This window comes from Macaca fascicularis, chromosome 2, assembly GCF_037993035.2.
Source record: "Macaca fascicularis isolate 582-1 chromosome 2, T2T-MFA8v1.1".
NCBI lineage: Eukaryota > Metazoa > Chordata > Mammalia > Primates > Cercopithecidae > Macaca > Macaca fascicularis.
Window position 1 is genome coordinate 30,017,501 of NC_088376.1, and position 22,770 is coordinate 30,040,270.

At 35.8% G+C, this 22,770-nt stretch overlaps 1 protein-coding gene across 24 annotated transcripts in view; it reads left to right on the forward strand.

The window, feature by feature from the left end:
* The window catches only part of SATB1 (SATB homeobox 1), a 100,122-nt gene extending 78,173 nt beyond the window's left edge, over window positions 1–21,949 (forward strand). For 12 of the 24 annotated variants that reach the window (XM_065539868.1, XM_074030917.1, XM_045385197.3 and 9 more), the window contains 3 exons: window positions 15,464–15,667; window positions 16,254–16,349; window positions 17,964–21,949. In XM_065539868.1, coding sequence (XP_065395940.1) covers window positions 15,464–15,667; window positions 16,254–16,349; window positions 17,964–18,476 — 813 coding nt within the window. In that variant the 3' untranslated portion in view covers window positions 18,477–21,949. The remainder of the gene's footprint in view (window positions 1–15,463; window positions 15,668–16,253; window positions 16,350–17,963) is intronic. The other 12 variants (XM_074030910.1, XM_065539869.2, XM_074030915.1 and 9 more) reach the window with 2 other exon arrangements.
* The last annotated feature ends 821 nt before the right edge of the window (window positions 21,950–22,770 follow it).

Consider the following 22,770-nt stretch of genomic DNA (forward strand, 5'->3'; position numbering starts at 1 on the left):
TGGAGTTTAACAAGATCAGTATTCTGAGTACAAAGAAAGAGCACATCTTTTCATTAAATTTCATTAGACTACAAGAATCCCACGTTTCAAAGAAAATTGTTTATTTATGGATCCTTCTAGGTCCCTGTCTAATAAGGAGACATTTTCCATTTGTCTGTTAACAAGTCACAGATGAAGAGTCAATAGAAGTGTTACAAGCTTTATCTTGCCCCAACTCAATCCACCATCCTCAGTCACTCTGCAATCGCTATTCTCTGGTGGTCTCATATCCTCATGAAAACGTGCAGGAAGGAAAAGTGATTCCTTTTAATGTTCTTTGTTATTTTCTTCTGGACCCACTTCATCATTGCTGAAGTCATCAATATCATGTACAGGGTAGCCCAAGCTGAAAGGAATTAAAGGGCATGGCTCCTGATTTTCTACATATTATAGAAATAAGGTAATAGTAGCTAATTTGTAAACTCACTGATGTTTTACCTAGCAACTTGTACATGAATTGCATCATTCATGGAAAACATGGGGAATTGGAAAGAGTGGTAGTCCCAGTTCCACTGCTAACCTGCTGTGTAGCCCCAGGCAAGTTGTTTAACCTCTCAGACATTGAACTTCCCCTTCAGGAAAGTAAAATAGGTTGGGTCATACTGTATCTAATGTCCCTTGAAGTTCTAGGTCTGTGTGTTTGTGACTGAGACAGGTACACAAATATGACAGAGGATGCTATTTTGATTGAAGACTGCTGACAGGTGTTCCAGTCTGGGAAACAGAAGGTAAGATTTTGAATAATGGAAGGGCTTAGTTTGGGGGATAGGCAGAAAAGTGGTATTTTGGGGTCTAGAGCCAAGAAGGGTTATTTACGGGTGTCATATAATGGGTAGAATCAATTGTTGGAATCCAGTATATGAACTCCATGTTACATGGTGTGAGTTGAGCTCATGATTGATACACTTTCTTCATCTGAGACTTGTTGATAGATGACTGAGAACTCTCCCGTTTGTCATACAGAGACCTAACAGAGTATGAGATGAGCCGAATTCCACTGGGGAATGGGCTTGGTTTAATATGTGGTGGGGTGGTGATTGCTAGCATGATATGATTTGAAGGTTGCTAAAGACTTTCCTCTTTAAATATGTCTCTTTTTTTGTTTGCTTTTCAATTGATGCCTGAAGGTCCACTCTTAGCTGGTCTTTTGATTGACTGATTGAGGGATAGAAGTTTTTTCTGGCACATTAAAAACTTTAATAGCACATTTAAAGAGGGAAAAACAGGGCAATGTGAGAATACTCAGTTGATGAGAAATCACAGATTTGGAAGAGATTAGGGAGATAGGGAGTAAACACAAAGGAAAAGGAAGCAGGGAGTGACAGCTCATTTGAGAGAATACCTTGAAATCCATTTTTGCAAGTTTATAAATTGGTACCTGTAGCATTTAATAGCTGCTGAGATGTGTCCATCCCCAAATGTCTCCTTTAAATGTTTACCCATTTAACTTATGGTACCAACAGGAGTGCTACTTGTCATGGGTGTTACTTGACTGGTTCATTGATGAAGTATTTGGTTGTTTAAATGAAATGCAGATTAGGTAAAAATAAATTACTTTCAACAAGGTCAAGGAAGTGAAGGTTGTAAATAAAATATACATTCACAAACAGACAAATGCTGTTTGGAAATCTAGCTCAGTCCATGCCAAGCTGTTACTGTCTAAATTACCTTCTTTCTTCCTGGCTTGCAATTAATTTTTGCTTGTATGTTTGGAGATTGGGGGAAGGGTAATAGCCTAATGGGTAGTGATTTTATTTTAGTATTTTGATTAAAGAGACTAAATAGCTTGGACCCTGGATAACCATAAGGACGAAAGCCGTATCCATCAAGCTTAATTTCTAAACAGAAGTTTATGCTTGTATTTCTGAGCAAATTAGCGCTGAGCTACATATAATATAAAGTTATGAGATGGTTATGTGCTCAATTATTTTCTACCTGTCTCCCCTCTTACCATCTTTTCTACTCACCTTCTTTGATCTTCTATTAGACTGGAGGGCAAGGCAGAAGGCATCTAGTTAGACAGACAAAAACTGTAAAGCCATGTGCTTTTTGAGAAGCAGTGATGAGAGAGCAGGGACTGGTGTTTGATCACTGCTGGTTTCCTGGCATTTGCAGAGCCACTCCCCTCCCCCACCCTACCCACCCACACATCCAGTGCTCGTGCCACTCTTCCATTTCGTAGTATCCTGTCTGTATCCTGTATGTGTCCTACTACCTTATCTCCTTCTATTTGGAAAACTCTTGTGTCTTTGGAAAAACTTGTTGGTGTTCTCCTGGCAGATAGACATTTCTGAAAGGACACTCTGCTCATCTTATTTACCTTTAAAATTACTTGGATGATATGATGCCAATAACCCCGTAAGAATTTAGATGCTTTATTCAGAAATCGTAAGCCCAATCTCTGCATTTGTAACAGGACCAAGAAAACAATGAGGTGTATATGTGCCAGTGCAATTGTAAACCAAAAAATTGTAAGCTGTAGAACCATCGTTTAATTAATGAAATCTCATTCAGAACTGAAATATATAAATCAGATGAAAGTTTTCTCCATTTTGATCTGAGGATTGAATGGGGGCAGGGACCTTCTCATCAACCCTTTACACATACACAACGCGGGTACTTGTGAAACACCTCTAATGGAAATCTGGGGCTGCTAAGGACACAGTCTAGGAAACCCTGTGGTAGTGACTGTTTTTCTCTAACCCATCTCTAAGAGGCATGGTCCTTTAGTGGCAAAAAAAAAAAAAAAAAAAAAGAAAAGGAAATTTGTTTCACAAATCCGTAAATACTAAGATTTTCTAATATATTAAGAACTTATAGGAGATAGTTCTGGAACAGTATTTGAAGTGTGTCTATACGTACATGTGTGTATATATACATCCATATATATATTTGATAGCTATGTTTGTATACACACATACACGTTTGTGTGGGCAAGAGGAAGGGCCTCCCATTTAGGGGCTCTTAACCTTGGCCCACCTTCTCCCCCAGGGAACCATGAACTTGGATGAAAAAAATGACTTTATTTTCTCTAACCTCTTCTTACTGAAAGTTGGCATTTTACTCAATTATCAATATAGGCAACAAATCACAGTAGCAATACCTATGAATTTGTCACCATTAAAAAAAATCACGAAATATTTTCATATCCTATGTTGTTCTAGATATCTTAAAATATCATTTATGCCCATCACTATAAAATTACAGTAGTCATTAGAGCTGTTGCTAAACCTTGTTATTTAGTGTGTTAATAAAGAAGTATATATATTACTGTATCACAAATTTTTGATAGCTGTATTTCAGTATAATTGGTTTTGTTTGTAATCTTATGTATTTTATTTTAGGCACATAAAAACGCTGTTCTGAAAAGGTATCCATGGGCTTTACGAGACTCCCGGAAGGGTCCATGGCACAAAAGAGATAAGATCAATGATTAGATAAGTTATGTAGAGGAAAAATATATATATGTCTTTTATCACATGAGCCAAGGGATTCTCAAATTAACCTGAGAAACATTTACTTTTTTGTTTATTGCTTTTTGGTATGCTTGCTTTTCAAGCATCCTTCACTCCAAAGCATGTAAACAGAGGTAACAATGATGCAGTGACATTTAAAACAAACCACCAAAACAGAAACCTTACAAACTTTTCTCTGATACTCGCATGCCCATATACAGTGCTGTAGGACTTTGTGAGAGAATGCTTTTGCCTTTAGATTAGACATTTTTTTTCCAATTGAACTAACTCTACCTTTAGTATCAACTTAAACCTGAAGTTTAAGTGGTTCTTACCTCACTGGACAAGAAGTTTTGTCCCCACATTTCCTGTTAGCCTACACAATGACTAGCACATAGATGGCACTCAGGAATTCTTTGTAGAAGGATAGAATGATTGAGAAGTAAATTTTAATCAGCTCCCAGTATTACTCTCACAAATGCCACACTATTCCAAAGGGAGTCAGAGTGGGACAGTGGGAAGAGGCGCTGCAGTGGGCTCACAAGGACGGAATAGGTCATGCCTCACTGCTGCCATTCTCCCCTGGAGCCTTCTCTGAGCTTGCTTTCCCCAGATGTAAAATGTGATCAGAGGAGTGATTGAGACAGTCTGTGCAAAGCCCCAGTCTCCCTTGTCTCCTTTTATTGGTAAAATTATAACCCAGCCATTGTCACTGAGACCCACATGATGCTTCTAGAAATATTTATGCTTGCCTTTTTTAATGCCTACTTGTGAATCACAAGATTTGGGTCTTTCAAATTAAGCCAGCTTCTGATTAGCAGGTTTGTATAATGGATAAAATGATGGGGTTTTGGCCACAAAATGGGTGTTACTTTCTCAGCAAAATCATAGGCAAGTTGGGAGCTCATAGTGACCCTGCTTGCTTGCTTGCTTTTAGGATGTGATTCCTAACTTCTACAGTCCCAAATTGCCTTCCCCTGCTTTTAAAAATGTTTTGTTATCTCTCCTAAAACATCAAAGAGGGAATATTTAAATTTTTAATTCCTAGCCCCAAAATACGCATAATAGGGAGTGTAGCTCATGTTAGGATATACGTGCGGTGTTGAAAAGTTTTACATAAATCAATTTAAAATGCAGTGGCAGAAATATTTATCTAATCAACCTGGTAGTAAATTAATTTTGTAAGCAAACAAACTACCCTGTCAGGTAATTGTCACCTTAAAATTGTTCATTTTATGATTTCTTATATTTATGTGGGGTTTTGGGTTTGGGGTTTTTTGTTTTTTGTTTTTCTTTTTATTTCTTGCACATGGCATATTTGAATATTCAGCAATACTTTTTCCTAATGACCTTCATTATTTTGAATAGAAAAATACTGTAAATTTTTAATAGTGACTTTAGGAAGCAACATAATAAATTTGTTTCGTAACATTGCAGTATGAGAGCACATACTCGTTTGGCTTAAGAAATTTAGGAAAAGTAAAGTTTCGTAGCATAAATTCTTCTTTTTAAAGAAAATAATAATTTTATTTGCCTTTGACAGGGGTTTTTATGGTGCTGTCCTGTCTTAAACCTATTATGCTGAGTTCAGTTTGAACCTTATTTTTATTTTTTTTAAATACAGAAACATCATTATGAATACAAATTGTTGGACTTCGCTACTATACATGAGCCCTCAGAAATTGCAGAGGTGTATACAGTATTTTACCACTAAATGGCCCAGATTGGGCCATTTTTGTATCTTTCTGTGTACCCCCATTTGCTGCCATTTGAATTTGTTGTGGTGAATCTTTTGCCGTATTTTTACGTTCACTCACTGAAGTGTGAGCCTCAGGGTGTTTCCAGGCGCTTTGGGTGAAAGAAAGTGAGGAGTTTGCCACTCAAAGGGCTATTTGTGTTCACATTTGTTTGTGATAAATGTAACTCAAATAGCAGGGTTGGGGGCGGGCTGGAATAAAGAAACCCATCAGAATTAGATTATTGAAGAAATGCTGTGGGACTGAACCATAGCAGGAGGAATGGAAAAGAAGGAACAAATTCAAGAGATATTTGAGGGAGTATTGACAGGAATTCATCAGTTATGGAAGAGACAGACAAGAAAAGTTAGATTTTTAGTTAAAGCCACTTGCTGTATGTTTTCATTACAAACTAATACCTAGCTACTATAGAAAAAGTAGAAGATACAGGCATAAGGAAAAACAAAGTTATCCATAAATTTAATCACCTAGAGGTGACCACCTTAAGGATCCTGATTGTCACTCTTTATACATATACACACGCATGCACATGTGTCTGTATGTATATATGTGTGTATGCATGTATGTCTTACATTTATTCATGTGCTGAACATAGCATTTAATTCCCTATTGAGGTGTATTTAGGCTTTATACAACTTTTGCTAGTACAAATAATATGAATTTAAACATTATTATAGTTAAATATTTGTACATATCCTTATTTCCTAAAATCCTTAAAAGTGAAATTATTGGATCAAAAAAGACATTTGTGTTTTACAGATGATTGCTAGATATTTCCACATTCTGCAATTCACAATGTCCTTCAGAAAGACTATGCCAATTTATGCTTCAAATAACAGCCTTTCAGCCTAGGTGATTAGGTATGTGATAATACTATTAACTGAGTAAAACTTCCTAGGAGGAGAACCTGGCTTAGGGGAAGATGCTTGGTTCAGATTGGAATATTGTAACTGAATTATTTTCTTTAGCTCCTTTGATACTCAAATCCCTTGTGTGATAATGACAACAACAATAAACTAATAATAGCTTACATTCATCATACTGTTATTGTGTGCCAAGACCTTTTCATGAATTATTTTACTTAATTCTCACAACCCTGTGAATTAAGTGGTAAAATTAGACCCCATTTTGTAGAGCAGAAAATTGAGGTTTAGCGAACTTGAGTAATCTGCCCAAGGTTACAAGGCTGATAAACGGTAGAATAGATATTCAAATTAAAACCCAGACTTCTTAACAAATAGATCTTAAAAGTCCAGTGGAGGAAATGAGGTTACAGTAACTAAGTAGTATTCTCAAGAAAATATGGTAAAGAGCTATTTAAAAAGGGTCATAGACAGTCAGTTCAAAAGCAGCTGGTCTGTTTTCCCAGCCTCCTACTAATTCATCTTGTTCTCTTATTTGTTATTTTTCCTATTTTAAATATTGTCCCCTTTTCAAATCCAAACCAGTAGTTCTCTTCATCAATGAAGAATTCCTTGACAACCCTACTTCAACTCTTGTTCTCCACGTGGATCTCACTTGATGTCTGCCCATCAATGACCTTTATCACGTGCTATTTTGCACTAATAGTTATTTTTGAATACCAGGTTTTCCCACATGTGCTTGGAGACATTTAAGTGCTTTCAATAAAGTTTATAAGACCTTTTGGTAGTTACTGTGGAGCAGGCATTGGGCTGAATGTATTCTGTTTCACTTGTATGCCTACTGTCCTGTGAGATTAATACCATTATTACCTGCAGTTTGTAGAGGAAGAATCTTGAGGCTTAGAAACTTAATTCAAGTTCACATAGATAAATGCCTATACGGGATATAATCATTTTATTGATATACGGAAGTGCTTGAGCCTGTCTTGAAAGACAAGTAATACTTGAATGAGCACCCCAAAAAAAAAATAGGAGAAAGGGCTTTCCCATTAGAGAGAATCGTATAAGGAATGGAGAATAGAATGTAGGGTAGTGCTCAGCAATAGCTAATAAATAGTCCAACAGATTTGGTCATCAGTGTCATTGGGAGGAACCTCGAAAGCAGCCCCTGGGAATGTGAACTTTTCTCCTACCTTGGGAAGCCACTGAAGGTCATGGTGCATGGTAGGGTAACTATGGGCAGTTTGAAAGTGGAAGACTAATGTAATGATTCTCACTCTGGGATCCGATTTACAAGGATATCACAGAGATGGTTAAGAGGATTCAAGAAAGCTTAGTGAAGCCCATTTCTTTACCTATCAGTAAGTTTCACAGGCGAAATTAAACATCAGATTAATATGCTTTTTTGTAGGAATCACATCAACTCTGTATGATAACACTGGTTCTCTATTCTTCTTCAAAACTCTGGTCATCATTGACTTACTTTTCCCCTAACTTAAGAGAGGGAAAGGAATGATTACTTAAAAGCTTTTTTTTGTTCAGAAGTCAAAATAATTGCCCATTGGAAGTAATTAAAAAAGAATGTTGTTGTCTAACAGAGTAATTCAAGGAAGACTTGCTCCAGTTCTGACAAGTCAATAGTGGCAGAATGGAAAGGAGTAGATGGTTCTTAATGATGGAAAGAAAGACTAAAATTGATGTAAGTGTTACAGCATGAACCTTGGGAGTATTGAGTTTTGTATTTTTTTAATGACACCAGCTATGAAGAATGAGGAGAAAATTAAAAGTTAACATTTGAAGAGAAAGTGCATAAATGTTAAATAGGAGCCAGATCATATCACTGAAATTTATGTTATGTCAAAAAATATATCTTAGGCTGAGGGGGAAAAAACAGGAACTTTTTTTTTCAGAGTGCTTATTCAAGTATCAGATACATAAGCCAGAATTTTATTTGTTTTGTTTCAGCTTTGACTAAACTACCCTAAAAGCAGGTTTGACGTATATATGAAAATTAAACTTTCAAATTAGGTATATTTCAAATCTAATGTTTTAAAAATAAATTCAGAGCTTTTTTGGGAAATTCTCTATTTCAATTAAGAGCTCATCTTTTTGCTAACTGGTTTAATGGGTTGTCTAGAATTTTATACTTTTATCTTCATTCCTGTTTTATTTTTCTCCCTCCTTCTCAAATTCTCCCTCTGAAAATATTTTTTAAAATGTGAGATCTCCTTGCTCAACAACCTATTTAAGTCAGAACCATTTGTAAACTACTCTGGCCAGGTTGTCATTTGATAATCTTGTTATGGACCAAATGATTGGTAGCCTAAGAAAAACCACCAAATCCACGTGTGCTCTAAAGTTAGTGGCTTTGAAAAAGCAGAAAAGAGGTAAACATAAAAACCATTACAAACAAATGATTTGCACTTTTTTATCTGATTAAATTGTAAACGAAATGGAAAAATAAAGATCATTTACCAGTGACTGTGAGTATTCCTTCCAAGTTCACAAAATTTTAATAGAAATTTTTCTCCAGGTTTAGGCAAATAATTTTCTTTATGTGTAACCTTTAGAAACTCTGGTAGAGGTGTGTAACTTCTTAATGACTAAGTGGCAAAAATTTACTCAAGCAAAAAATTTCTTGATAGCCATTTTATGTCCTATTATTACCCCAGTATTGGAACGCACAAATTTTTGGCTAAGGTATTGAGTCTGTTAAATAAACTGGAGCCTCTAGAGAGAATTCAAAAGCAGTAACAGTTTAGAAGTTAAGAATAGTAACATTTAAAAAGATTATTATGTTTTTTTTTCTTTCAGCAAATATAAGTATCAGAAACCACACTTTGAAAAATAAACGTATTGGGGGATACATACGTGCACACACATATGTCTTTTAAAATATATTTCTTTTTTAAAACCCGTCTTTGAATCAAGTGGATGTAATGTGCTACTTTTAGAATGGAAAATGCATTTACTGGCACGTCTCTGTTCAAATTTATTTTCCATGTTTTCTTTAATAAGACCAATGTTAACTTAGCAGGAAAAGTTACTTACAGTGCCAGCTGAGGTTCTTTTCACTTTACACAAAGTAGATGTTATTAAGCTGGGGAGAAAGATTAATGCATTTCCTGCTAATTCCATAGAGGAGAACATGTATCTTTATTAATGTTAATGGTGGGGGCCTCTCATAATGTTATAGAATAATCTGCTTTAGCAAAGGTTTTTCTTCTAAAGAACTTCATAACATTTAAAGGTTAATATGTTAGGTAAAGAACAATATCTTAAGACAAGTGTTTTTATTACAGGACATGATGGGATGGTTTATATTAAATTATATGATGATTTGAATGGGAAAGAAGAAAAAGTGCATCGCTTCTTGCCCTCAACTTTAATGCCTTTAATCAAATAATGACCTTCTGGAAAATAGTTAATTTTAAGCATTTGGGAAGATCAATACCACTTTGCCACCAAAAAATGGTCTAGATGATGAAATTTGATGTATTTAAAGTATCATTTCACCCTTTTAACCTAGTAAATAATTTAAAGTGCTTTCAGTATTGCTTTGCCACTGTTTTGTTTCTCACTGCACAGTGTTATGATTCTTCATGAAAAAAGGTCACAAGTGGGTGTGTGAAGCATTTAGACCTCACACCTAGAAATGGGGTTGTATCTCCATTAGGTCTTGGGTGTTTCTGCATTAGGACCCCCGCCCCAAAAGTAGTATGTTTAAATAGTACTTTGAGGCAGAGTGTGCATAAAACATATGAAAATAGAACCCTTCTGTAACTATACTGTTGTAATGTTGTTTTAGTTGTTTTTTCAGACAGAAAAAGGGGTGGTTTAAAACATTATTAGTCACTTTGCATCTTTGTGATATCTTTAAACCGTTATGCTAAAGGTGAAGGATTTGGTAGCTCTGACAATTAGAACCCATTTTCCCCCAGCTTGTAGAACACACTGATATGAAATTACCCTTGAGTGCCGACAGCTTTGTTTAAAAAAAAAAAAATTGCCCTCTATTAGCATGTTTGTGGGCAGATTAAAAACTGTCTTCATTAGCATAAGTAACACTTACAGATTCTTTTAAAAGTAGAAAATTATTTGCTGAATGATAAATTGCTAGCTTTATAGTTAGTTGTTGTTGAAAATGTACTCATTCAAATGCCTGGTGTAGTTTAGTCTACAATACTGAATTTTTTGTTAGAAGTACTATTTAATGGATTATGTACTTAATCCTTGTTCCTACTACTTGCTGAAATGTAATTCATGCTTTCCACTAAAATGTTTGTATCAAATACTTTCCTATTTAGATTGATTTCTTTTAATATCATATATTATTATACTATATGCCCCAGAGATTGGAACAAAATATTCCTGCAAATAACACATAAAAGATGAGGGTGAGGGGGAATAAATACAGACTGTAAAATGTTTTGCTTTTTAGAACTCAAATTACCATTCTATTTTTTCAGATGTATTTTTCCTTCTTAGTTGGAGTAAGAATTATTTGTCATTTTCTTTCTCTTTTTATAGCTCTTAGTTTTAAAATGTATATGTACATAATGATAATATATACATATATGTATATTGCATTAAATGACTTTTTTTCTCAGAGAATACCAAAGTCTGTCCTGGAAAAGTAGTTATGTTACATACTCCCAGCTTTGTCACAGAACAGGCCTTGTTAGGGGTTCTCTTTTTATGCATGTGAGGCTTTATAAAGTACAATAAATTCATTTATGAAAGGAGGTTACTTTCTTGACTCAATTAAAATCATTGTGCACCCCTTATCTGTTAAAATGTTAGAAGCGAATTGACTTGAATTAAATGTTCTAAAAAGAGTGGAGTGGAAATCAGAGATTGCGTTTGGTTGGAAATTAGCAGCTGAGAGATGAAGGTGCCAGGATTTTTATTTAAATGTGGTACAACAAGATTTTGTCAGTAAAGCACATCATTAGAATATTGAGTTGAGAACTGCTAATTTTTCCTTTAAAATGAGCATACAGTCATGTGTTTCATGGACCATAATAAATTGCCATTGTGTTATCATTGAGTTTGTTTTGCTTTTTTGCAGTACTGATTTGGCAGTTATTCTGCATTTTCCCTTTTCCTTTTTTTTTTTTTTCAATCTTACATTTCTTTAATAGATCCCTAACCAAAACCAGTCAAAAGAATGTTATGTATTTCATGCAGTCTTAGGTTTAGCATCTTTTGCACCATTTTCTTGCTTACGGTAGCAAGACATTTGCAGATGGTTCTTGGTTACTATAAAGTACATAACAGTATTTCCTTTGTGGCAGATGGATTTAAGACTTTTAGTTCTCAATAAATGTAGGTTTACAATACATAACTTTACAGGATTTGTGTTGTATATAACAGGTTTGAACATATTATCTCAGAATTCATCTGCATGGCATTTTCAGCTTATTCAGGGTCCATGCCAGTTTTTTTAAGTAATAGGGGGAGCACTGTGATTGATCGCAACAGCTCAAGGCGTGATTTTGAATAGAAACAAAGGGTTTAGAACAGAAGGTGTCAAATTAAACTTTGTCAGTTTGAAAAGTAGTAACATCCTGAAAGTTTTACTAATTTATTTACATGTGGCTACTGTTTATATTTTGCCTCTTTATATGCAGTGTAATGTTGCTTGGCAAATTTACTACATTTAAAGTTTAGGTTGTTCCTTGTACCATTGTAGTTTTCTGAAAATGAATCGGTCTCATTATTTTAAGGCTGTTATTCCCCTGTCTTTTCTACTGTTCAAAACAGTTGTGAGCTAATTTAATTTAGAGAACAGTTCCCTGTTCCTTCCTATGGTCTTATGTATATCAAGTCCCAGAGACCTCTCTTAAAAATGTAATTATGTTTTGTTTTGTTTTGTTGGTGTTTTTTTTTTTCTTTTTGCAACAAAGCACTGCATTTCATTCTTCATCTCTGCTCCCCCACATAAGTCTATCCCCCACATCACTTAAAAACTAGTACAGTACTTTGGGGAATCATTAGTTTTGTCAGATATTAAAAATACTGTGACATACTCATTTTCTTCCCAAGTTTATTTGTTCTAACAATATCATTTGTGGAAAACTGACCTAGAAAAACGTATTGAAGCATTAGAAAGCATTTGGCTTCTTTAGTCATTTTCTGCAAAACATAAATCAGATTACTGTCATTATTAATAGAGTAACAATCAATAGGATTTGAGGTAGTCAAAATATTCCAAGGTATTTAAATAGCATTAGAATAAATTATCTTATTTTTGCCAGTGTAAATTGGGAATGAGCCAATTTATTTCTACACTGACAGAGAGCTAATGTGTCAAAATGTCTGTTTTCCATTATTTTTTAAGAGCAATGCACATCAAGAGAAGCAACGCCCCCCGCTTTAAATTTTTTTGGAATACCCTTTAGAGCTAACAGTTCCCAGCTGCACCGTTAAATATTTTTCTAAGAAGCATCTGATTTCAGTCTCTTAAAATCATCGCATTTCTTGAAAGGCTAGTGGAGATAGGCTTCAACTTATAATTCATCAAATTATTTTTAGATAAGGAATTAGAAGTATTATTTAAGGGCAGAGGTTAATAGCAAACTACTGGAAATGTTATGTTAGTCATGGGCAATTAATAAAAATAAGGATCCGTCTCGTAAGTCTAGAGACACGGAAGTGACAATAAGAGCAAAATATTTGTTGAATGAGTCGGGGCTCTTTTTCTGAAATATTTGTTAAACCAGCATGAGTGTGATTGTTTAGGAATTAGCTATCATTATTAGCCATTTTAAAAGAACTAATGATTTTCTTTTCCAAAGAACATCTGTGATCCACATGTTTTTTCACATATATCCAAGTGCTAACTGATCTCTGCATTACTTTAAAAAGTTTCTAAAGGATGTGAAAAATCACTGGAGTTTTTCAGCTCTCTCCAAGAAGCTTTTCTTACATGAATCATTCTTAATTTAACTTTTAGCAATTTTTAGTTACAAGCATTTATTTCTAAAAAAAATTCTTAGATGCTCAATGTTTAGCATTTATTGCAATAGTAGAATACTAGCCGAGTTTAAAAAAAAAAAATCTGCTCTGTTCTTCGTGAACCTCTAACTTCTTTGGAAAGGTATATAAAACCGTGTGATCTGCTGTGTTCGGGTGGAGGGGTCCTGTCAATTATGATAGCTAAAGGAGGCAGACAAGGGGGAGAGGGAAAGTAATCTCACCCACAGTTAATATTCAAGCCTACTGGAAGAGAATATATCTAAAACCTACATAGCAACAAAATTTAAAGGTAAAATATAAAGAATAGCTTAGTTGTAGGAAAATGTATATTTTCATAGCTTAATTCAGATGGCAAATACTTACCAGTAAGAGCTAAGTAAACATCTCCAGGGCACCATATGCACGTGGGTCTCAGATACTTCAAATGTTCACATACAGTTTTATAGTTAATACATTCACATAAATACAACTGAAATATGTCATATTATAGTATTCTGGAAATAAACATAGAATTGCCATGGTTAGAAGAGAAGCAAGTTCAGTGACACTGCAGTCACAATGATTTTTATGTTTTATTTAGCTAACAGTCTTTCAGGTAAATCTTCAGTTTACTGCCTGCTATCTTAACCTTCAATTATGCATTCAGTGGCATCAAATGAGTGCATGGTTACAAGACCATCCCCATGCATATATTTGCTTAATTAAAAGACCTGTTGAGTAGGAATACTAGTAGATGTCATGAGATATAGCAGTCGTCACAATGAGCTGGTTAACAGATAGGCCTTGGGAAGCTAATATGTCAGTTTTCTACCTTTTCTTTTAAAATATTTCAAGTAGGCCATTTTTGGGAGAACAGACCATGCTTCTTTCCACTACATGTTGCAGTCAAAGAAGAATTTTCTCTCCAATGGTTTCAGTTTGAGAAGGGAAGGAAAGCCATGCCATCCTCTGGCCTCACCCCTGGTAACATAAGAAACAAAACCTTCCTTGGCTAGATCTAAAAATTTCATAATAAAAAAAATTGTACTTCCATTTTCATCCAACTAATTTATTTAAAATTTCCAAGAAATGTCTTTGTCTTAGATCGAGTTCCCTAAATGCAGAGCCTAGGATGGGGAGTCAGGTGGTGGTGATTTGGTGGGGGCCCTAGAAGAGAGGAGGATAGGGAAGAGAAAGAGGTCCCGTAAGGATGTGGTCTCTCTCAGGCAAAGTCTAGCCCTAGATTGATGGAGGAGGGAGCAAGAAGAATGGGGATGACTATCTCTAGAGAGTAAATTGAAGGGTAGAGTAAGTTGTCCATTTTCAGAAAAAGGGGCAGGGACTTTGTGCCACTGGGTCAGGCAGTCACTGGCCACGTGGGGTGAGGAGATCAATGAAGAAGTGTAGAGATGGCTTCAAGACATTTTTCCAGAGCAGAGTGCAGGTGAGAGGTATTAGCAGGCAGCAGAACAGCTGAGGGATAGCTGCCTTGGCTGGTGGGGGTCTGGATCGGACACCTTCACTCTCCCCCTTCATTCCATTGTTTAGTGTCTATCATTGCAGCCAAGGTGAAGACTTGAGATGACTGGAAAATGTGTTCTCATGATCATTCAGTTCTTGATAGATAACCTCAAGAGTAAAAAACTGGGCCTTGGCAGCATCAGAGAGGTTCAGATTTTGGCAGTCATTGGACATTTCCTTCTCTCTTAGCCCAAGAAACCTATTAAATTCTTGCCTGACAAATCATATGCTCCCACTGCAGCAGGCAGAAAAATAGGACTCCAGTGTCTCTTTTTGGAGAGTTCTTTCATAGCGAGTTCCTTTAATGCCCATTCTAATCATTATGCCTTATACTGGACAACATTCTTGCTGGTACAATTGCACATGTCCTTTCTGTTTCATACATGTACACATACATAAATATTCACACATGGTTTTCTTTCAAATCTAAAAATTGCAAACTTAGGAAATCCTTTTAGAAAAAAAGTATTTCTAAAATCTGTCCTGCCCCTTAAGCACTTCAGTATCTTCAAATGGTCAGCCACTCATCAGACAGGAAAGTTGTGTAAGACTGAAGCTCATCAACTTTGTTTTTTCCTATTTCATATATTTAAAAATCTGTGATAAATGCTCTCTTACCCTCAGAGTCGGAAAAAATATGTCCCTCCTTTGAGATGCAAATCTGAACTTTGATTAGAAACAGAGTCTGCCTCCTTGACAGCCGCAGATAACCCCTCTTAACAAGTTAAAAAAAATTTTTTTAAGCAGATTGGCATGTTCTGAGCTTATGAAAAAGTTAATTCATAGGGTTTTTCCTTTTTAGCTCCTAATGGAAAATGCCAGCCCCCTTCATAGGCACAAACTGACCTATTATGCCCTTGTCTCTAAGGGATGGTTATGCGAGCTGTTACGCTGGAAAGAAGATCCTTCTCCAGAAAACAGAACCCTGTGGGAGAACCTCTCCATGATCCGAAGGTTCCTCAGTCTTCCTCAGCCAGAACGTGATGCCATATATGAACAGGAGAGCAACGCAGTGCATCACCATGGCGACAGGCCGCCCCACATTATCCATGTTCCAGCAGAGCAGATTCAGGTTCGTTTACTTTGGCCAATTCAATATAGCAATAAGTAAATAAAGCTTTAAACTTACCAGGGAAATTAGCGTTTCTCTTCCTCCTGCCAGTCTAAACATAGGCTTTTTAGCAAGAGATAACAATACACTGCCATCTTGCTCAGGGGGATAAAATGAAAATGAACGTACTTTTTCCAACATATGTATTGTGTTCCTCTTTCCTCATCTCCCAACCCCCAAAGCAACAGGAACGCCCTTTCTACACTCCTTGTTTGGCAAATGTCTCTTTGTTGGTATTGGGTTTTGTGTTAAGAGCTTAAAATTTTTGTATGTTTTTCAAAAATCACAATTTAAACCACCACCTATTTTTTAATTAATACCACAGTGCCCCTGAGGAAAAGAGCTACTGCTGTGGCTGTAAAGGAAGTTTGTAGAATCACAGTTTTATACATTGGATTCTGTCCAGAAAGAGGTGGGGAGGGAAGCTGAATTGGAATCTTGCTTTACAGTCCTTGGGCCTTCCTTCACCTTGTATTTAATAGCTGTCTCCCCACACTTTACAGAATGGAGGTTAGGGGTGAGTCATATCTGTTTGTCTTTCCTTTAGAGCCCCTCTCCCACCACCCTTGGGAAAGGAGAGTCTAGAGGCGTTTTCTTACCAGGCCTGCCGACCCCTGCACCATGGCTCGGTGCTGCTCCTCAGGTGAGCGGGCACAGTTACCTATGCCAGCAAGGGAGACACGGGGTGACCTAAAGACCTGCTCCCCAGGTCAGGATTTTCAGACCTGCAGAGGCCATACTAACCATGGTCATGGCCAGAGCTCACTGTGCCAGCAGATGCAGCCTTATGCTTTGTTTATCATGTCATGGGACTTGTCACCATTCATCTCCTGAAGACACTCTCCTGTGAATTTAGATGGAAAAGTTCTGGGATCAGGTAGTCATTAGAGCTCTTAGGGCCCCAGTTGCTTAGGAAGCGTGTTGTCACTGAACTTGAGCTGTATAGCTTATTTTTGTTAAAGGGGATGATTTTAGCTTTCTCTTTCAAAGTAAAATGCCATTGCCTTCCAGAGTCCTAAAATTCTACCTCTGTTGAATCACCTGCATTCTGCAATTTTTTAATATTTCTGTGAAAAATTATATATGTGTGTGTATAGATATGTACGTATAACTAAAAACAATAATAGAATTGTTTATCTCCCAGGACAAAAAACTTCTCAAGTATGTATTAAAGATAAAACAAGTTGGCAGAGAGCTTCCCTTTAGGATTTCAAGCACTAAAATAATCGTGAAAGCCTGAAAAACTTACTGTTTAGCAAAAACGAAAAAGAGAAAGATATATGTTAGTTAATTTAAAAACTACTTATCTGAAAATGCAAATTGTTAATAAAATTGCTTCTTAGGGGTATGAAAGGACATGCATAGAAATGGTATCAGCATTCTAATATTTTGCCACTTAGGTTGATTTGCTTTGCTGGTAAGAATTATGGATATCGAGTGTACAGTATGTGCATGTGTGACATATTTATGTATAATTGTGTATGGAAATTATAGCACATATACATATACTAATTATGAAAAAGTGTCTGTATACACGAAATTTAAATCCTAATCACATCTGAGTTTACTATAGACAAAACAATTCGCTAGCCGTCGTATGGTGGGTTGAACCTTTTGAGGTAAGAAAAAAGCTTGCAGTGTCAGCCTAGTGCAATTTGGTAAGAAATTGTGTGTGTATTAAACTGGAACTGTCTGATAGAAAATTCACAAATGTGAGAATATCAGAAATCCTTTAGTCTCATGACAGATAACACTGAATAAGAGCATAAGCTCATCTTCTTCCTGGCCATCCAATGAGACAGAGCAGAGCACAAATTTCTTTCCCCACTGCTCTGTAGCTCACCTTTCTAAAATGTCTTTGAAATCCTTGCCTCTCAATCTTCATTTTAAATCTTTGTTAATTATTTACATCATAATGTGATGTGCTGTCTTCGCCTTTGATGCGTATCCTTCTAGTGAAGTTTATGGCTCACATTTTCAGAGAGCACTGAGCTTTCACTTCCTCCGCTGATCTGTGATAAGGAAGTGCAGTAGCCCCCAAAGCTCTATGAATTCATCCCTTCCTAGTTCATACCATTTTGATTTTTTTTTGTAAATGCTGTGGGCCATTTAGCTGGCCTACCTTTTCATTCTAAATCTTCATCCCTATCAAAAAAGCTCTATGTAGGACCCTGGACCACATGTTTCCTGATTCTAGACAGCTTTGTGTGGAACTCCACGATAGCAGAGCTCTGATTGTCTCCTTGTTTCTTTCCAGCAACAGCAGCAGCAGCAGCAACAGCAGCAGCAGCAGCAGCAGGCGCCGCCGCCTCCACAGCCACAGCAGCAGCCACAGGCAGGCCCTCGGCTCCCCCCACGGCAACCCACGGTGGCCTCTCCAGCAGAGTCAGATGAGGAGAACCGGCAGAAGACGCGGCCACGAACAAAAATTTCAGTGGAAGCCTTGGGAATCCTCCAGAGTTTCATACAAGACGTAGGCCTGTACCCTGACGAAGAGGCCATCCAGACTCTGTCTGCCCAGCTCGACCTTCCCAAGTACACCATCATCAAGTTCTTTCAGAACCAGCGGTACTATCTCAAGCACCACGGCAAACTGAAGGACAATTCCGGTTTAGAGGTCGATGTGGCAGAATATAAAGAAGAGGAGCTGCTGAAGGATTTGGAAGAGAGTGTCCAAGATAAAACTACTAACACCCTTTTTTCAGTGAAACTAGAAGAAGAGCTGTCAGTGGAAGGAAACACAGACATTAATGCTGATTTGAAAGACTGAGATAAAAGTATTTGTTTCATTCAACAGTGCCACTGGTATTTACTAACACAATGAAAAGTCCACCTTGTATTCTCTCAGAAAACCTTTGTTGTTCATTGTTTGGCCAATGAATCTTCAAAAACTTGCACAAACAGAAGAGTTGGAAAAGGATAATGCAGACTGCACTAAATGTTTTACTCTGTTTTACAAACTGCTTGGCAGCCCCAGGTGAAGCATCAAGGATTGTTTGGTATTAAAATTTGTGTTCACGGGATGCACCAAAGTGTGTACCCCGTAAGCATGAAACCAGTGATTTTTTCTTTTTTTCTTTTTTTTTTTTTTTAGTTCTTATTCTGGAGCCTCAAACAAGCATTATACCTTCTGTGATTATGATTTCCTCTCCTATAATTATTTCTGTAGCACTCCACACTGATCTTTGGAAACTCGCCCCTTATTTAAAAAAAAAAAAGAAAAAAAAGAGTTTGTTACTCTATTGTATGTTACAAAAGAACTATAGACTGTGGAATGCAGTTTAAAGATGACATATGCCAACAAATGCCTTGTATTATATGGCACTGCCGTAATTCAAATTTGTTTTTATTTTGGAAATAAAAGTTCACTGTAATTTTTTTTCATTCTCATTGTTACATGATTTTTTTAAAAAAAGGAAAAGAAAATGTGAAACACAATTTAGTCCTCATTATTTATTTGTAGATCCTGCAGCATCACGTTGTAATTAATTTTTTGGACGTTTCCGTTAAATGTAATATTGCTTCTCTTGTTACCATACTGATTCTTTTCTATTTATAAATGTATTTTGATGGGCAGTAAAACAAAGTGTCTTAAAAGTTTTAAATAGAGAAAATGTGCTTTACACAGTTGCCTATAAAAAGTGCTCTATGTTATCCAAGCAATTCATACTATAAGCTTCACTCTTATTGTTGTATGCAATTTTTACTATCATGCAAATAAGCTTAGGTAAATAAAACTAATAGATCACCTTAGAAAATTATGCAATTAATGTGAAAATAATTGATGTTTGCAATGTGTCTTCCTTTGGTTTACAATCAATTTTAAAGCTACATCTGTATAAAATTTCTGTATAAAGGTGTATTTCTTTTTTATGAGTTTATGGCTATGAAAACACCAGCTATTTTGTTACAGCTGGCTGTTTTTATAAGTGTATCACAATTTTCTTTATGCAGAAATGTTCTGACTAGGAGTGGTTATTGACTGTAACTACACAATTAAAATTGTTTGTATCGTATGACATGGTAGGGTTTGTCTGCTTATGTGAAGTAACTAAAGAAGAGTCAAAGGATGGCCCTCTCATTTAGGTGCATGTTAATACTTGATATTTTACTGATTTTAAAAAGAGCATTTGACAAGTTACTTGAAACACTGTAAATTGAAATCACAAACACATGCTCATTTTTAAATAGGTATGAAATTTCACAATGAAAATAATCTGTTTTGGTTAACATTTTGCTTAATAAATAGAGATAGGATGGTCAAAAGACTCTCCAACAAAAACATAAATCCAGTCTCTAGCAGTTATGTTCTTAGAATGGATTCATCTATGCTTATTTCACAATACTTCATTCATAGCAACGCTTTTCCTTAACCTTATGTACAAATATTTCTAAAGGCCATTAATAGTAACAAAATAGGGGAAAAAATGGACCTTCTGTATAAAAGCCCCTTAGCTTTTTTTTTCACAAGTTATAAATGGAATAAGTTAATAACTGAGCTCATAAGTGTATGTCATAACTATAAGAGCCACATGAAGAAAATAGGAATGACACACCTGGTATTTAAACACAATCTTCAAAATTCTTGCAACATTAAACATAGTAAAATGCCAGAATATAAAATGAGGTGTGCTAATGGTAACAGGATTGAGGCCAGCATTACAGTTTGGAGTGATTTTTCTTTCATTTGCTTCCTCACTTTGTTTCCTAGATGCTAGTAGGGGTGTCTGGGTTGCTTGAGATACCATTCTGTAATTGCCCCTTCTCTCTCTGCCTACCATTTTCTCAGGCCCTGATGAGCTTATTGGTAGGCAACTGGGCTGCTTTACTGTTGACTGAACTTGTACTTTAGAAACTGAAATGGAATCATTGAAAACTCAATAAAGCTTTAAAGTTCCATTTACTTTAGAAGCACAACTAAGCTCCTCTGAAGGCAGCTGGTTTGTTGCAAACTTAAAATTGTACTGAAAAGTTGCCGCTTTTTATTAAGAAAACAAACATTCTTGCTCACTAGAGTTCAGAAAAGTAATAATTTGAGCCAAAGGAATTTGAATTAAGAAAATAGAAACTAGATTTCATGTATTTAAAAATAGAAAATAAAATAGAAACTCAGATGCCATTAAGTTATCCTCTTCCTTATATCCCCTAAGTTGAAGGGAAAAGGCTGGATACAGCAGAGAGTAGAATTGATATCCTTAATTTTTAACCAGCCCAACCCTTAGCACAAGGTGTCAAACAGGTATGAGATTTAGTAATTTTTTTGGAAGGAGAAATTGGGTTGCAAATAACTTTCCCATTCCTAATAACCTGAATTATTTTGAAATAATGTTTTCAGTGAAATGATGAATGTGTGTTTGGTAATCAACATAACAATGCTAACGAAATTCCCACTTAGATTTTTTTAACTTTCAAAAGTCAGCATGGTTTTGATAGTTTGATATTTTAAATGCCCACACACACACACACACAAGCACATGTTAAACAATGATAGGATGGAGTGAGCAAAAGTGTTTTCAGGGAAGATGGCACATTTTAGAAAAGACTTGCTCAGATGATCTTCCATATTGCTCCCCCAATGTCATTTGTCACTCATACCAGTCCTCTTGTTACCTGTAGCTATGGTAAAATTCCTTTAACAAGCTTCATTGTGTTCAAGTATTTCAGAGACTTTTAAAAGCTGGGCATGACATAGCGTTTTGTGCTGTTAAGACCTTAGCACAGTCAGGTAGTTTACGGGTAATATTCAACCTTGTGCATCTGAATCTGTCATGGATTCCCTTCACTCAGCACTTTGCCACTAATTTGTATTACAACTCTGTGGCCATATAATACTTGCACATTATGCAAAAAATAAAATGTTGATAGTATCTCTTTGCCACACAGTATGCAGAGTTGACACAGAACCTTTGAAAACCAAGGTAACTAATATGTATGTCCTGGTTGTGTGGCGCTTGGTAACAAAGTCTGTACATATTATGTATAAAGTGTGTATTGGTTAGCATTTAGTACTAAGAAATTCTGAGTTTCAGTGTTTTCTTTTTTCAAAGTAGCGATATCTATATCTGTGTTTATCTAAAAATACTAGCTTGAATAGAAAACATTCTCAAATGGTTCAAGATTGAGTAAAAATGAGAATCCCATACATTCCATTATTAAATTCTGCCCTATTCCCAATTGTTAGCATCTGGCTGATATTAAGGTCTTTGATTGTCACAATATTCTTAATAAATGAGACATTCTGAACTGCCTGGTGATATTTTCAAAAACAGCAATTAAAATGTGTATTCCCTATAATACAGCTGATAGAACTGTTGTGTTAAAGCAAGTTGGAAATTTGCATGCTAGTGTGGGAAACCAATGGAGGTCCAAAATATTAATCATATCTAAAATATCAGAAAATAATACTAGTCTTCCTTATGCATATTTTTGTTAAGAGGGCTTATTATGAATTCAATGTTTCTTCTGAGGCAATCATTTTAATGTAAATACTAAATACTTGCATGTCTTTTGACAAAGGCTAAACTACAATCTATTAATATGCACATTTTTGATAAAATATAAAGCACCCTAATTAAAGAAATTGTGGTAGAAGGTGTATGTCCTGAATACTATACCTGTTTAACAATACCAAATGTTAAATAAAATAGTTTGAAATTAATGTTTAAAAGATGAGCAACATTTTTAAGACTTTCTCACATTACCCTACTTATAGGGAGCATATATCTCCAAATTTAGTCCCATCAAAAGAACACCACCAAAATTACAGCTTCTTGCCTTGTACCAAGGTTGTGCGGTTATCTTTTCCCAACAATTATTTTCAGCTGCTCATACACTTACTGTGATCAAAAGCACTTGACTTGGGCCCTGTTCTCTATGATAGTGGCTGATGAGCCAATGCAGTAGAGCAGTATGTTATGCAAAGTAAACACTTGCAAAGAAACTCCGAAGTGACATATTTTGCAACAAATGTTGAACATTATTTACTGTGAGTTGAATCAGAAATATTTGCCTTTTGTGGTACTCAAATACAAAATTTTCATTACAATGCCACTTTAATGCATGCC